At 41.9% G+C, this 13,712-nt stretch overlaps 1 protein-coding gene across 1 annotated transcript in view; it reads left to right on the top strand.

Annotated features, from left to right (window-relative positions):
• Positions 1–13,712, top strand: part of LOC121920469 (ATP-dependent 6-phosphofructokinase, muscle type-like) — a 50,247-nt gene that overhangs the window by 27,661 nt on the left and 8,874 nt on the right. The window contains exons 5-13 of the mRNA XM_042447611.1: positions 51–240; positions 1,401–1,566; positions 3,034–3,078; positions 6,207–6,315; positions 6,542–6,637; positions 7,623–7,715; positions 10,601–10,726; positions 11,062–11,126; positions 12,068–12,137. Of these exons, the coding sequence (XP_042303545.1) occupies positions 51–240; positions 1,401–1,566; positions 3,034–3,078; positions 6,207–6,315; positions 6,542–6,637; positions 7,623–7,715; positions 10,601–10,726; positions 11,062–11,126; positions 12,068–12,137 (960 nt within the window). The remainder of the gene's footprint in view (positions 1–50; positions 241–1,400; positions 1,567–3,033; positions 3,079–6,206; positions 6,316–6,541; positions 6,638–7,622; positions 7,716–10,600; positions 10,727–11,061; positions 11,127–12,067; positions 12,138–13,712) is intronic.

The following is a 13,712-nucleotide window of genomic DNA, read 5'->3' as shown; positions in this document are numbered from 1 at the left end:
TCACTTCAGTTTTAAAAGCTTATTCTTTCCCCTGGTTTGTTCCGACCCAGGGCGGCACAGTGATTGGGAGTGCCCGGTGCCAGGATTTCCGCACACGTGAAGGACGCCTGAAAGCTGCACGCAACCTGGTAAAAAGAGGAATAACAAACTTGTGTGTGATTGGGGGTGACGGTAGCTTGACCGGAGCTGACACCTTCCGAGCAGAATGGACCAGTTTGCTGCAGGATCTGATTAAAACAGGTATTGTGGTGTTGTGCCCATCAAAGTCTAGGAAGTGGAACTAAAAGCAGAACAACCACAGGATGGGAAGACATGTTTTTCCCTCCTTCCACCAGCCAGTAATGAAAACATATAGAACTACACTGAAGAGGGACTGATAGACTCGCCAGTTCATAGCTTTGCAAAATTACACCCAGAGACTACATTCTCTGTGTCCCCTTCATCATTCAGCATCTGCCCTGTGTTTTTTGCTTCTAGCTTGTCATAGCTCTAAGTTCTAGCACTGAGGGATTTATCTAAAATGCTGCTGTTCTAAGGGGAAGTGGGCAGAGAAGAGAAACCTAGAGTTATTGATAGATCTCTGGGTGATTTGCGAGAGACTCAAGAGAGTTTCTGGCTGCCATTTGACCTAACAACTGCAGTAGTTTAGAAGCTTTGCCCTCTTCACCCTCTTTGCTTTTAAAATAACACTTTAGAGTAGAGTTTGGGAAAGTGTAGCTTATGAGCCACAAGTGGCCTATTGACCTTCACACATGTGGCCCACTGACAGTCCCCTGAAGTCACCTTATTCATTGGGGGGTGCTGTTTGTCTGAAGACAGCATCAAAAAACTGCAAAAGTGTGCCAAAAATATGCAAAAGCACCCTCCCATTCCCTGCACATAATTCCTTATTTTTCAGGCTTATATCACTTTCAGACATCATTTTGACTGATACATAGCTGAAGAAAGAGGTAACCTCAGGCAGGTCACACTCCCTGAGCCTCAGAGCAAGGCAATGGCAAACCTCCCATGAGTAAATTCTACAAAGAAAATTCAATGATGGGATTGCCATAAATCATTGACTTCAAGGTGCTCTTGGGTCTTTGAAGGAATTGGCCACCAGCCCAACCACAGCAAAATGCTAACTGAGGTGGTAAGGCTTACATTAAAACAGGAGACAATCTTTTCCCTTCTAAATGTTTTAGGCATCAGTCCCCAGTAGCTCCAGTGCAATTCTAATACAAGACAACACAGAACCAGCAACCCTATGCTTCCAAAGCCCAAAATACAAAATAAAATACTAATTTCTGTCCATCCCCATCCATCAGTTTCGGTCTAAGAATGCTCTTGCAACAGTGATATCTATTTTGACATCTGTTGATATTCCATTTTTATTGTTATTTTGCTTGATTCCCTTTCAGGTGGTATTACAACAGAAGAAGCCAATAGATCCAGTTTCCTGAACATTGTTGGAATGGTTGGTTCTATTGATAATGACTTTTGTGGTACCGACATGACCATTGGTACAGACTCTGCCCTCCATAGAATAATGGAGATAGTGGATGCTATCACCACCACTGCCCAAAGGTAAATCTCATGCAAGGTCAAGAGTGTTTTTGGGTTGCTCCCAGAATCCCCATGCTGGTATTGAATGCTGGGAACTGTAGTCCAAAAAAGTCAATTTTCCAATATGCAGACAGTCTTGTAGGCCTGTCTTCTGCATTTCTTTGATGTCTTTTCATGAACATAGAAATTTGATGTTTGATCCCAGAATTCTGCAAAATCTTTAGCTTTTCATTAATAATATACTTTTTTAAGTCTCAAAAATAAGTTTCCAGCACTCAAGATTAGATTTGAAAATACACAATGGCTAAGAAAATCTTGGAAGCTCTTTTGTCATTCCTCATGAAAAGAACAAATTAAATGAAGCAAACACATGCAAACAGTGGCTTAATTTGGATTATTTGTGGAAGTTACAGAATTTGATTTTGTTTGGTTCACAAAACCTAGAAGGACACTGGGCAATTTGTTGAGCCACTTAATTTTTAGATCTTTTGTCATTAGTTCTAAGAAAGGTAGATCCTTACCCTTTGACTTTTTTTTTCTTCCACCAGAGCCCATAAAAAGAACTCTCCCTGTTAGGCCGAGCTTTCAGGTGTTTTGGCACCATGGATGAGAACTAAAATGCTATTTATCAGCCTATACATGCTCACTTGTACAAGCTTGTTGGGTCTTTTAAAGGACTGTGTGCTTTATTGCAGAGAACATGTTGGGGAAATTAATAGTGTGTGTGTGATCATGTGTGTATAAATATATTTTCTATGGACTTTATCACATGGGGGGAAATTAGAGGAAAATCGGGGGTTTAAAGAGTCAATATCCCAGGAAAATCGGGTGATCCTGGGATACTGACTCTTTAAACCCCCGATTATCCCCATTTGATAAAGTCCTATGAGTAGTTGTGCCTGAATGAATGTAAAGCAGGGTTTGCCAGTTGGGACATATCAGAATTAATTAGAAGGAATATGTAAACATGAAACTAATGATATGGGGGAAAAGGAAACAGATAAACAAAACAGTCAATATAGATGGAGCAGTGTTACAGGCTGAGCACTGATTTGGAAGATACTTTGTAAAATGTAAGGCTCTCAAGCTTGAATAGTAAAGAAATAAGTGTGTATTTAAAAAATATAAAGCAAGACTGTTCACATCATGTATCTGCCTGTTCACATTATGTCTATACTGTTGGTCTTAACTTGGGAGCCCAGTTGACTAGATGGTGATGAGAGAGACCACCAAATAGATACAGATTATGTAACAAATGGCAGTTTATTAGTCTAAAGTGCTAGGGATATGAACAATCTTTAAGCCAAGGCTATGGAATAATGTGTCAGTTATGCAAGCAGAAGCCAGTCTCCCCCTGCTATATAAAAATCAGTTGGTGCAAATCTACTTGCTCTGAAAAATGTCATCATAAAGCAGTATACCAGTGTTGTAAATAAATAACCTTAGTGGTTCCCATTTTCACTGCCAGATTTGGTTTTGTCTTTACAGCCATCAGAGGACCTTTGTGCTGGAAGTGATGGGTCGTCACTGTGGGTAAGAAATAATACTGTTTTCCTAAATGGAATATTGGCTGTATTTGGATGTAACACTACATCATGGTTTTGCATAATGTGTCTCTTCCCAAGGTCAAACTCTTAGGGGTTGTTCTCACTTACGATTTACAATGATTTAAAATACACCGCTTCTGTTAAATCCGATTCAAAATAACACACGTGTTATCCCACGTTCCAAATCGCTTTTTTTTCTTTGTTCTCATGTACCAACTGAATCGCTGTTAATGATCCACTTTCGTTCCTGTTCAAGAATGAACTGGTGTATATATAACCCGGTTTTAGCGTTATTTCGTTCGCACTCGCCTTTTTCGGCTGTCAATCAAAGCACGTCATCATGACGTCACATTAATTCGGAGTAACATACACCGATGTAGCCTGTACCTGTGTTCCCACTACCTGGCTGTTTTTAATTAGTTATAAATTTTGCGGTTGTTTTTTTAAAAAGAGCCAATCAGAGGTGCTTATTCGTCCTCTTCTGTGTCTCCCCATATTAACTGCCATAACTAAGTGCTAAGGAATCCTGGGAATGATAGTTTATTATGGCACCAGCACTCTCTGGCAGAGGAGGATAAATGTCTCACAAACACAACAAACACAACCATCCCATAGTTCCTCTGGAAAGAGCCTCGGTTCCCCAGATTCGCTTTGGCCGCCCCATGGGGAGAGAATCTTTGGGGAAGATTGCTCCCAGGGCTGTCTTGGGAGCCATCCTTAGTTCTTCTGGAAAGAGCCTCGGTTCCGCAAATTCGCATATATATATATATAATATCATGTCTGTCTGTCTGTCTATCTATTGTGTGTGTGTGTGTGTGTGTGTTTGCCAAATCGGATCAAGGAGGAGAAAACAGTGGGTTTAAGTGGGTAGAGACTCTGGATCCAAAGCCCAGGGTTGGAAAATGGGATCAAGGAGGAGAAGGCAGTGGGTTTAAGTGAGATAGAGACACAAGACAGAAAAGTGGAAAAGAGAATGATCCCAGAGGCAAGAGGCGGCAGACTTAAGAGAGAAGAGAGAGTGAAAGCCGAATAAAGCATGAGCAAGAGACGTCCAGGATAGAAAGGAGGACACAATACAAAAGAGGAGAGGGCAGAAGTCTCCAGGGATAGAGATAAAGTGGAATACACACACACACACACACACACACACACACACATATCCAGGGTTTCCTATGTCTCCCCAGATTCCGTTTGGGAAAGAGAGAAGGAAAGGCTCTATTTCCCCCCAGATTGCTGTGCATCCAGCCTTTCTCCATTACAAATGGTGTTCAGTGGTTCTCCTCAAACAGAGGGGAGGTTGCAATCCACCGGGTGGGGGGGAGTCTATGCGAATGGAAGAAAATGGCGCTGGCGATGCAGAAAGAGACCAAAGAGGGTGACACCCCAAGGCCAGCCCATCGCGTTCCGCTCCTCCCATCCAGTTAACCCGATTTCAGAGGCTGATTGTTCCTATTTAAATACTCCGATTCCTGTCCCAAATCAAGGGGAAAATGTAGGTTCGACCCTTCTATTTTTTTAACCCGCGTTAAATGACGATAACACGGATCAAATAAAAACCCGCTTTACGATTTGATTTTAAGTGGGAACGATTGCGGGTTACTCTAGAACTGTTCTAGAGTTAATTCGGTTTCCAATAGGAACGCCATTCCTTGGATTCGATTGGTAACCCGGCATAAAGGCCAGTGAGAACCAGCCCTTAGTCCTCCCCACTTTTTCTTCAGCATGACTATGAGGAAATCCGAATCTTCTGCTTTCATTTTAGATTAACCACAGTTTGATGTATTGTCCAAACCCAAAACGTAACATATCTTAACTATGTAGTTATTTGAAAGAAGTCAGCTTCATAAACAATGCTTAGTTGTTGGCTTGTTTCCACCAACCATAGTTATGGTTAACTGAGAGCGTGGAGAGGGGGATTTAAAAGGCCAAAGAGGTGTTCTGACTTGTTCTCAGAATGGATCTGAAACAGCTCAGTATGTAAGCACACACTTTGTGTTCACCCATTACAACAAGCAATCGTGTGGTTTGTTGAGATAAACCTACCTCTGCTCACAAGGCATGAAATTGTTAACCAGCCATATGGCACACACAGCCCATTGTGGTTTGTGCTTTCTTTCCAGATTCTGCCTTGTTTTAAACCATGGTTTGTCTTGACATCCAAACCTGCCATTGTGGTTTGATTCTGGTTTGTTGGGAAAGAAAAAGATATGAAATAGGGAAGACAAGTCACTGTTTGGTTATTTGCTGTGCAGTGAATGCAATTAGTGTGACTTAAGCAACAAACCATGATTTATTGTAATGTATGAACATCCTTGTTCATTTGTTAACATTATACAGAGAGACCTTGGTATTCATTTGGGTTTGGTTCCAGGACCCCCTGCTAATGCCAAAATCTGTGCATGTTCAAGTCCCATTTAATACAGTGGTGTAGTAAAATGGTGTCCCTTATAGAAAATGGTAAAATCAAGGTTTGCTTTTTGGAATTTATATTTTTTGAATATTTTCAAGCCATGGATACTTGAATTCATGGATAAAAAAAACCATGGATACAGAGGGCCGACTGTATATTCTGCAAACCAGCCAACTTTCCATGTGCCAGTGGCATAAAACACTGTTTGTGTGTTCATAAACAGGTGAACATCCCCAGAATGTCTTATTCTATTAATATTCAAGAAGTACAACCTTTATGGTTAGATATTCGTAAACTTTTTCTAGGCTTTAAAAACCTGGGGGCTTCCACTAATAGACTAAGAAGGATATTTTCTTATTTGTTCCATATTTAGAAGACTGGGGACATTGTCTGCTTTGTCATTATTGTAATCCATTTTATGTGCCTTTATTCCAGGCATAATTCATCTGCTGAGATAAGAAAGCTCTTCTCAGCTCTGGGAAACCATGTCTGAATGCAGACCGCTTACAATTTTTTACCACACAGAATGATGTGGAGTATTATTTTTATATTTTTAGAAATTGGCAAGCCACATTCCTTACAGTCTAGTTAACGCTGGATAACTTTTGATATAGCATTTACCTCACATGGATTTTCAAAGCCTTCTTTCAGGTCTATTTGGGCTCAAATCGGTGATCTCTTTCACCTTTTCTCTCTTCTTGTAGTTACCTAGCTCTTGTAACAGCCTTGGCAAGTGGAGCAGACTGGGTTTTCATTCCAGAATCTCCACCAGAAGATGGCTGGGAGGATCATTTGTGCAGGAGGCTAACAGAGGTAAACAAAACAAAAGAGTCCATATCTGAGGGCTTAATGCTTAGTCGAATGGGGCATGAGCTGCTACATAGCATCTGTCAGCCCCAGTATGCATGCCAGTTCTGCACAATGTAGTTGTGATAGTCTGGAAACTTTGTCTTCTAGGATGATGTAGGCAATTCTTCTTCCAAAACAAGATCTCAAGGCCAGTTTAGAATGGATCTTCTTCACTTCTCTTCTCTTACAGACAAGAACTCGAGGCTCAAGGCTGAACATCATTATTGTGGCTGAAGGAGCCATTGACAAGCATGGCAAGGCCATCACATCAGAAGACATTAAGACTGTGAGTGACAACAATCCTGTTTCTGTTTGGATCTGTTGGGTTTGCCTTTGGCCTGGAATTGAGATGAAATGAAGCATATAGCTAAGAGGAAGAAATACCCTCTTGACAACTCAGTACAATTAAGGGGGCCAAGGTGTATATAGTTAGAAGAAATTATGAATAAATGATCCAGGTTTTATACCCCAAATTTAGAAAAGTTACTTTTTTGAACTACAACTTCCAGAAAACACTCCATGCAAGCTAGAAAGGCAGCTGGGTCAGAATATCCCCTGGTACACTAGTAAACCCATTCAAAGGAAAAAATTATGGGGGAAAGCATTCATATTCACATGCCTCACACCCCTCCAAGTATTATTATTATTATGATTAACCTTTATTTATAAAGCGCTGTAAATTTACACAGCGCTGTACACACAATCTTTTTAATTGGACGGTTCCCTTCACCTCAGGCTTACAATCTAAAAAGACATGACACAAAGGGAGTGGTGGTGGGGAAGGGGCCTCTCTAGTAGGATAATACATATAAAATACATAGCAATATAGGAAATGATTCAATAAAACAGGCAACAAAAGAACATCAAATAGCAAGTGACAATTATGCAATGCCTGGGAACGCTGCCCTGAACAGGATGGTCTTCAACTCCGTTTGAAGCTGGTTAGAGAAGTGATGGCTCTTGTTCGCGGGGGAAGTATGAGCATGTACTTGATATGAACTGGAGTACACACAACTTGGGAACATTACTTCTTAGACAACAACAACTTCCAGAACAGTTTTGCAGTGGAATAGACTGTTTGGAAGATAGTGGACTTTTTCTCTTTGGAGGACTCTATAACAGTGGTTGGATGGGCATTTCTCAGGATTGCTTTGATTGTGTATTCCTGCATGGCATGAGGTTGGGCAAGATGGTCTGTATGGTCCCTTTCAACTCTATTATTCTAAATTTGGAAGTGCTAAGATAATTTTGTTCCCCTCTTTCTTCTACAGCTGGTTGTGAAACGCCTGGGCTATGACACGAGAGTCACCATCCTTGGACATGTACAACGTGGTGGGACCCCCTCTGCTTTTGACCGTATCCTGGTAAAAACAACAACAACTACACAGTTCTGTTCCAAATACCTTTTATATATACAGTGTGCTTGTATTTGTGATGGATGTTGTATAGTGAAGCAGGAGAGCAAGCTTCTCAATGTGTAGCCCCTCTGCCTGTAGCAGTGGTAGGTTGCAACCTGCTCTAGAATTAATCAGAGCTCAGAAGAATTTCTCTTTTTAGATGGAGATGGGGTGACAACAGTTCCCAAGATATTCCACACAGTACAGCCATTGGCCATCTTGCCTTGGAGATTCCAACAGCTATAGTCAAAAAAGTAATTTTGCCAAGCTTTGGAATTAATTGCTTGGGGTATGAAACAGTGACATTTCTCAATATCAACAAAAAGTCTAGTGGTGTCTTATGTGCTGGGCAGAAGTTTGAAATAGCTTGCCAGTCCACTCCCCATGCACACAGTATGTAGCAGAGAAAGAAATCAAACTTAGCCTTCTTTTATTAGGTATATAAAAGCAGTTTTTGCACAAATTCCTGTGCCTAATCAGCACAGGTTCATCTTTTTGAGGCAGGTAAGAAAAGTAACAGCCATACATGGAGCCCTGGTGGTGCAGTGGTTAAATGCCTGTACTGCAGCCATTCACTCAAAACCACAAGGTTGCGAGTTCAAGACCAGCAAAAGGGCCCAAGCTCGACTCAGGCTTGCATCCTTCCGTGGTCGCTAAAATTAGTACCCAGACTGTTGGGGGCAAATAAGCTTACTTGCTAATTAGCTTACTTGCTGTTCACCACTATGATCTTTGGAATAGCGGTATATAAATAAAACAAATTATTATTATTAATTATTACATGGTATCAAGAGAGTTGGAACTTCTTCCCAGAGAGAGCTCTTCTCACACATGCTTCATGAAAGACAGGCAAAGAGAGAATGAAAGGTGTGCAAGAGTATGAGACCCCAGAGAACACAGAAAGGCTTTGTGATGCAGGAAGAGAGTGGGTGTAAGGAAACCAACATGAAGTTACGATAAACATGCTGTGCCTAAACTCCTGCAGTCTAACTACCAGTGAGTATAGGCATGCAACGGTTGCCAACTCCAACACTCACCGTCGGCTGTACTGGCTAGGGCTGCAGGAAGCTGTAGTCCAACAACATATGGAAAGCTGCAGGATTTTTACCCCTGCATTAAGGATATTGCCACATGAGCCCCATTCTCGCTGCAGTCACTTTAGTTAACAAAACCAGAAACATATCAGCTTGAGAGCAGCCATTATTGCACTGCTCTGCAATATTGTGACTGGGGCTGTTTCTTCCATTATGCCGTCTTCCACATTCCCCTTTAACCCCATCTCCCTGCCCTATGCCCTACCCAATGTGCCTTTCATTTTCATTTTCATTTTTATTTGTAACATGATTCGGGAATTATGCTAATGCAATTTAAGAAAAAGAAAGACAGTAGAAAAAAATACAGGCAATCAATCTGCTTGGGAATAGTGAGGGGGAGTGGGAAAGGAGGAGACACTGACACTATGTGACTGCCAATATAACAACTACCCTGGCAATTGTGAGCTTATTGACAGGTTTCCCCCATAAGTGAAAAGGGACACTTTAATCATGCTTTGGAGACATAGCAGCTATGGGACAAAGGTGGCATGTGTGATAAGTGTCACCAAAAGTGCTATTTTCTGACTGTAATTGCAGTTTAAAAGCCATGTGTAGTAATCTCCTAAGAAACAAAACAGTGCACTCACTTCTTTCATTGTGGACAAAGCACTCATAGTGCCTCCAGTTGGATTAAAAACAATGGCAATATATGTAAAATTATATATTATAACAATATGGCAGAAACAGAAGTTGGGCACAGCAGATAAGAACATAAGATCATGACTTTAAAAAACTTTAGCAGGTGATTTGCTTGCTTGAAGAACCAAACAGCGGAAAGGCAGAAGAGTGGGAGGAGGGAGTGTAGCCAAGGGTCCATTTAGGGGAATTTTATTATAGTAGTTTAGCTCAAATATTGCAAGAGGAAGGCCTGCTATGACGGCCCTTGCAGAATCGTCTCCCGATGTGTATACGGAGTAGACCAGGGGATCCCAATAAATGGAGCAGAGACAGACTTTAATAACTAGATGTCTAATTTATTGAAATAGGGAAAACACATTCGCTGCGCATACACACACACATGCATTCAAGGCTCAGGAAAAGCAGGAGTTAGCATGGAATAGGATTTTAGGCATCACTGGGGTGATACATACCAGAATGTAGACTCCCTCCAGGAATCCAAATGGAATATGATGAGGATGGCATGAGGCTCAGCCATGGAATGACTGGCCAGGAGCCAAGATTCAAAGGGACATAGCTTCCCCTTGAAATCCAGACTGGCCCAGTGAACAGGCAAATCTGATGATATTTATAGGCAAAATCTTGCTTCTGGCAAAGGTGCTTGATGGTGAGAACAAAGGTGTTTAATTACTTTCTTTTCACCTGGATGTCCCTGTCTGATTGTCTTAGTGGTCTTAAGCTGCTCGGACATCAGACCCAAGGAGGGGGCAACAGCCTCAGGGAAGGCAAACATTTGCTCTTCCTGGTCCTATGATAATCCTCTTATGTGACTCTCTAGATATGATGATATGGGTACCCCTCAGGGGTGTGTGTGCATGTCCTCATGCCTTGCTGGCAATGGTGGACAGGCTATTAGAGTTCATCTAGGGGTCATTAAGGGCTATCATTTATACTAAAATTTATATGGAGCAGAATGGGTAACAGGAGGGTGAGTGGGTGAACCAGATCTCTTAAAAGGATTATTCCCATATGGGTCTGGCCACAGAGCATTGTGGGGTCACCTGGAATGGAAACCCCCTCAGCCCCCCAAGTTTCCAGCAATGACAGCAGCATCCTTCTTTTCTGTTCTTCATCTTATAGGGAAGCAGGATGGGTGTGGAAGCTGTCATGGCCTTACTGGAGGGAACTCCAGATACACCAGCATGTGTTGTCAGCCTCTCTGGTAACCAAGCCATCCGTCTTCCTCTTATGGAGTGTGTCCAAGTGGTGAGTTTTTCTGGGCCCTCTCATCCCTGCTACATTAATCCAGGGCTGGATTGAGACATTTTGGTGCCTGAGATGGTGCAGTAGATGACGCCCTGTCCTCCCTCCCCCAGAAACACATAAAGCATGTGGTATCTAGCCTGGTCAGGTTGTTTTGCAGCCAAAGGCAGAAATTTTACATGTCTCTCTCCCCATTCCTGGTGTCCTTTCGCATTTATGGTGCTTTGATTCCACCTTTACTTGCTGTAGTGGCATCCTGTGGAATCCTTTGTAGTTTGGTCAGAGGAAGTTGGGGTCAAGTCCTCCCTGTAAGAAGTTGTAACTTTTTCTTTCAACAGACAAAAGATGTCACAACTGCAATGAATGAAGGGCGGTTCGATGAAGCTCTTAAACTTAGAGGAAGGTGAGGGAAGAAACACCATGAATGCCAACTTATTGGGCCATTGTACAATGTAAGGGTTTTTTTTTTCTCCGAGCTGGAGAAAGTTATGTTTTTGGATTACAACATCTCACATTCCCCAGATGCCATGGGAATTTTTGTCTAAAAAGCAATTTTTCTAAGCAGTACTCCCCCCCCCTACACAAAATGTAAACTTTAATAATCTGATTGATAGGTCAAAGAGACTGAGGGTGAAGGACATTGGGTGAAGGACAATGTACAAGCTGGCTGACCTTGGGCAAATCACACTCTCTCAACCTCAGAGGAAGGCAAAAACAAACCCCTCTGAACAAATCATGCCAGGAGAACGCTGTGCTAGGTTCACTTTAGGTTGTCATAAGTCAGAAATGACTTGAAGGCACACAACAACAATAGCACATTCATATCTAACAAATCGCAACAGCTAACATTTTCTGCCTCAGGTGCCTTTATTACTCTGCCTCATGCTAGGGGCGGCCCTATAAGAAGTATGCACCTTTGAAGCACTTCCTTATGTGAACAGGGGTTTTCTCAAAGCTTAATTCCTGGTACAGCCCTTTGTTCCAGAAGGTCTCCTTTGGTTCAGAAGGTTCCCTGGTCTTTAGGAACAGCTCTGGAAAGAAGAGCAGGAATGCAAGGGGCTTGGGATGGAGATGCCTGAAAGTAGTAATTAGCATTTGCCAGTGTTCACCGTGCTTCACATAATTATCATGTTACAACAAGTGTGCAAGTTAAATGAATGTAAACAGGGATGAGGTTGAGAGAGACTGTCTGCTTTTTGAGTGGGGGTGAGATTTGAACCAGGGAATTTTTGATTCATGGCTGTGTCTCTCAGATATTGCACAGCATCAGTTGACCTACTTGATGGAACAGACTGTGGGCCCATTTTAGATGATGCTAATCTCTGGCCTTTATTATTTTTACAGGAGTTTCCAGAATAATTGGAACGTTTACAAGATCTTGGCTCACGTCCGTCCACCCACTGCAAAGGTAAGAGTTAGGGAAGGGATGATATGTATACTGGGGAGGAATCATAGCTCAATGCAGTGGTTGGAAAAGTTACTTTTCTGGATTACATATTGGCTGGGGGATTCCCCACATCGTAGTCTGAAAAATGAACTTTTCCAAGCTCTGGTTCAGTACACAGTATCTGCTTTGCCAGCAGAAGAGTCCCTAAGCATCTGCTGCCAAAAGAATAAGATAGCAGCTAAGAATAAAATAGTTGGGGTGTAGAGAAGTATCCTGTAGAGACACTGCCAATGCTAGTCATGGATTAGATGAAGAAATGGCAAAACAACTGATATAAAGCAACTCTCTTTAGCCTGAATTTGTTGCTTGGGGCAGGGCTGATTTACATGCCTGATGTGAAGCAGCAAATGACATACATACACACAAATGTGTGTATTATGCAAAGAACATAATACCAAAAGCCAGCCAAATTACTCTGGTACATGAGCCAGAAAATCCCATAACTGCCTCTCAAATACAAATAATACAAATATAGCAATAACAATTCAGTTGCTACATCAATAATAATAATAATAATAATAATAATAATAATAATAATTATTATTATTATTATTATTATTTGTATACCGCCCTCTGGCAAACCAATCCGGGCGGTTAACAACAGTAAAATATAAAATATGACAATTAAAAACACTTTATCCCTCCCCCCCTTAAGACAATATTAAACAGTATAACATATTAAAAACACAATGTCAATGCATAAAAACAACAATTAAAAACTAAAAACCCTGATATCCCTCTGTTGATCCTCGACCATCACTAAGATGGGGCCACGGGAGGAATGAGGGAATCAGGGAACCTGGGAACCTGGGCCGGGATGGTTAATCTGGAAAGGCCTGCCGGAAGAGATCCGTCTTGACCGCTTTTTTAAAGCTGTCTAATGATGTTATCTGATGGATCTCATCCGGCAGGTTGTTCCACAGTCTAGGGGTGACAGCAGAGAACGCCCTCTGGGAGGTCGCCGCAAGCCTAGATTTTAGAGACTGTAGTAAGTTCCTCCCAGAGGACCGGAGAGCGCGGGGAGGATTGTACGGGAGGAGGCGGTCCCTAAGATAGCTTGGACCCAAGCCATTTAGGGCTTTAAAGGTGATAACCAACACCTTGTACTGGGCCCGGAAGCTGATAGGCAGCCAGTGGAGGGACCTCAAGAAAAGGTATGATTCATTAGAAAAGATAACAGTGCCTGGAAAGATAGAAAAAAGTAGGAAGAGAAGAAGATTACATTTCAGATGAGTAGACTCAATTAAAGAGGACAAAGCCCTCAGTCTGCAGGAACTGAGCAGGGCCCTTGAAGAAAAGGTGTCTTGGAGATGCCTTATTTATAGGATTGCCAAGGATGGAGGGCAACTTGAGGGCAGTTAACAACAACGCAAAGCTAACAATTTGCTCCCTTTTCAATTTTTGTTGCTGTGTGCCTTCAGATCATTTTTTCCTTATGGCCACCCTAAGACAAAGTTGTCACAGCATTTTCTTGGCAAGATTTGTTCAGAAGGAGTTTGCCATTGCCATTCGCTGAGGTGTGTGACCCACCCAATGTGTTTC

Source organism: Sceloporus undulatus, chromosome 2, assembly GCF_019175285.1.
Source record: "Sceloporus undulatus isolate JIND9_A2432 ecotype Alabama chromosome 2, SceUnd_v1.1, whole genome shotgun sequence".
Lineage (NCBI taxonomy): Eukaryota > Metazoa > Chordata > Lepidosauria > Squamata > Phrynosomatidae > Sceloporus > Sceloporus undulatus.
The sequence above is the reverse complement of the archived record's forward strand: the minus strand, read 5'-3'. Positions and strand labels throughout refer to the sequence as shown.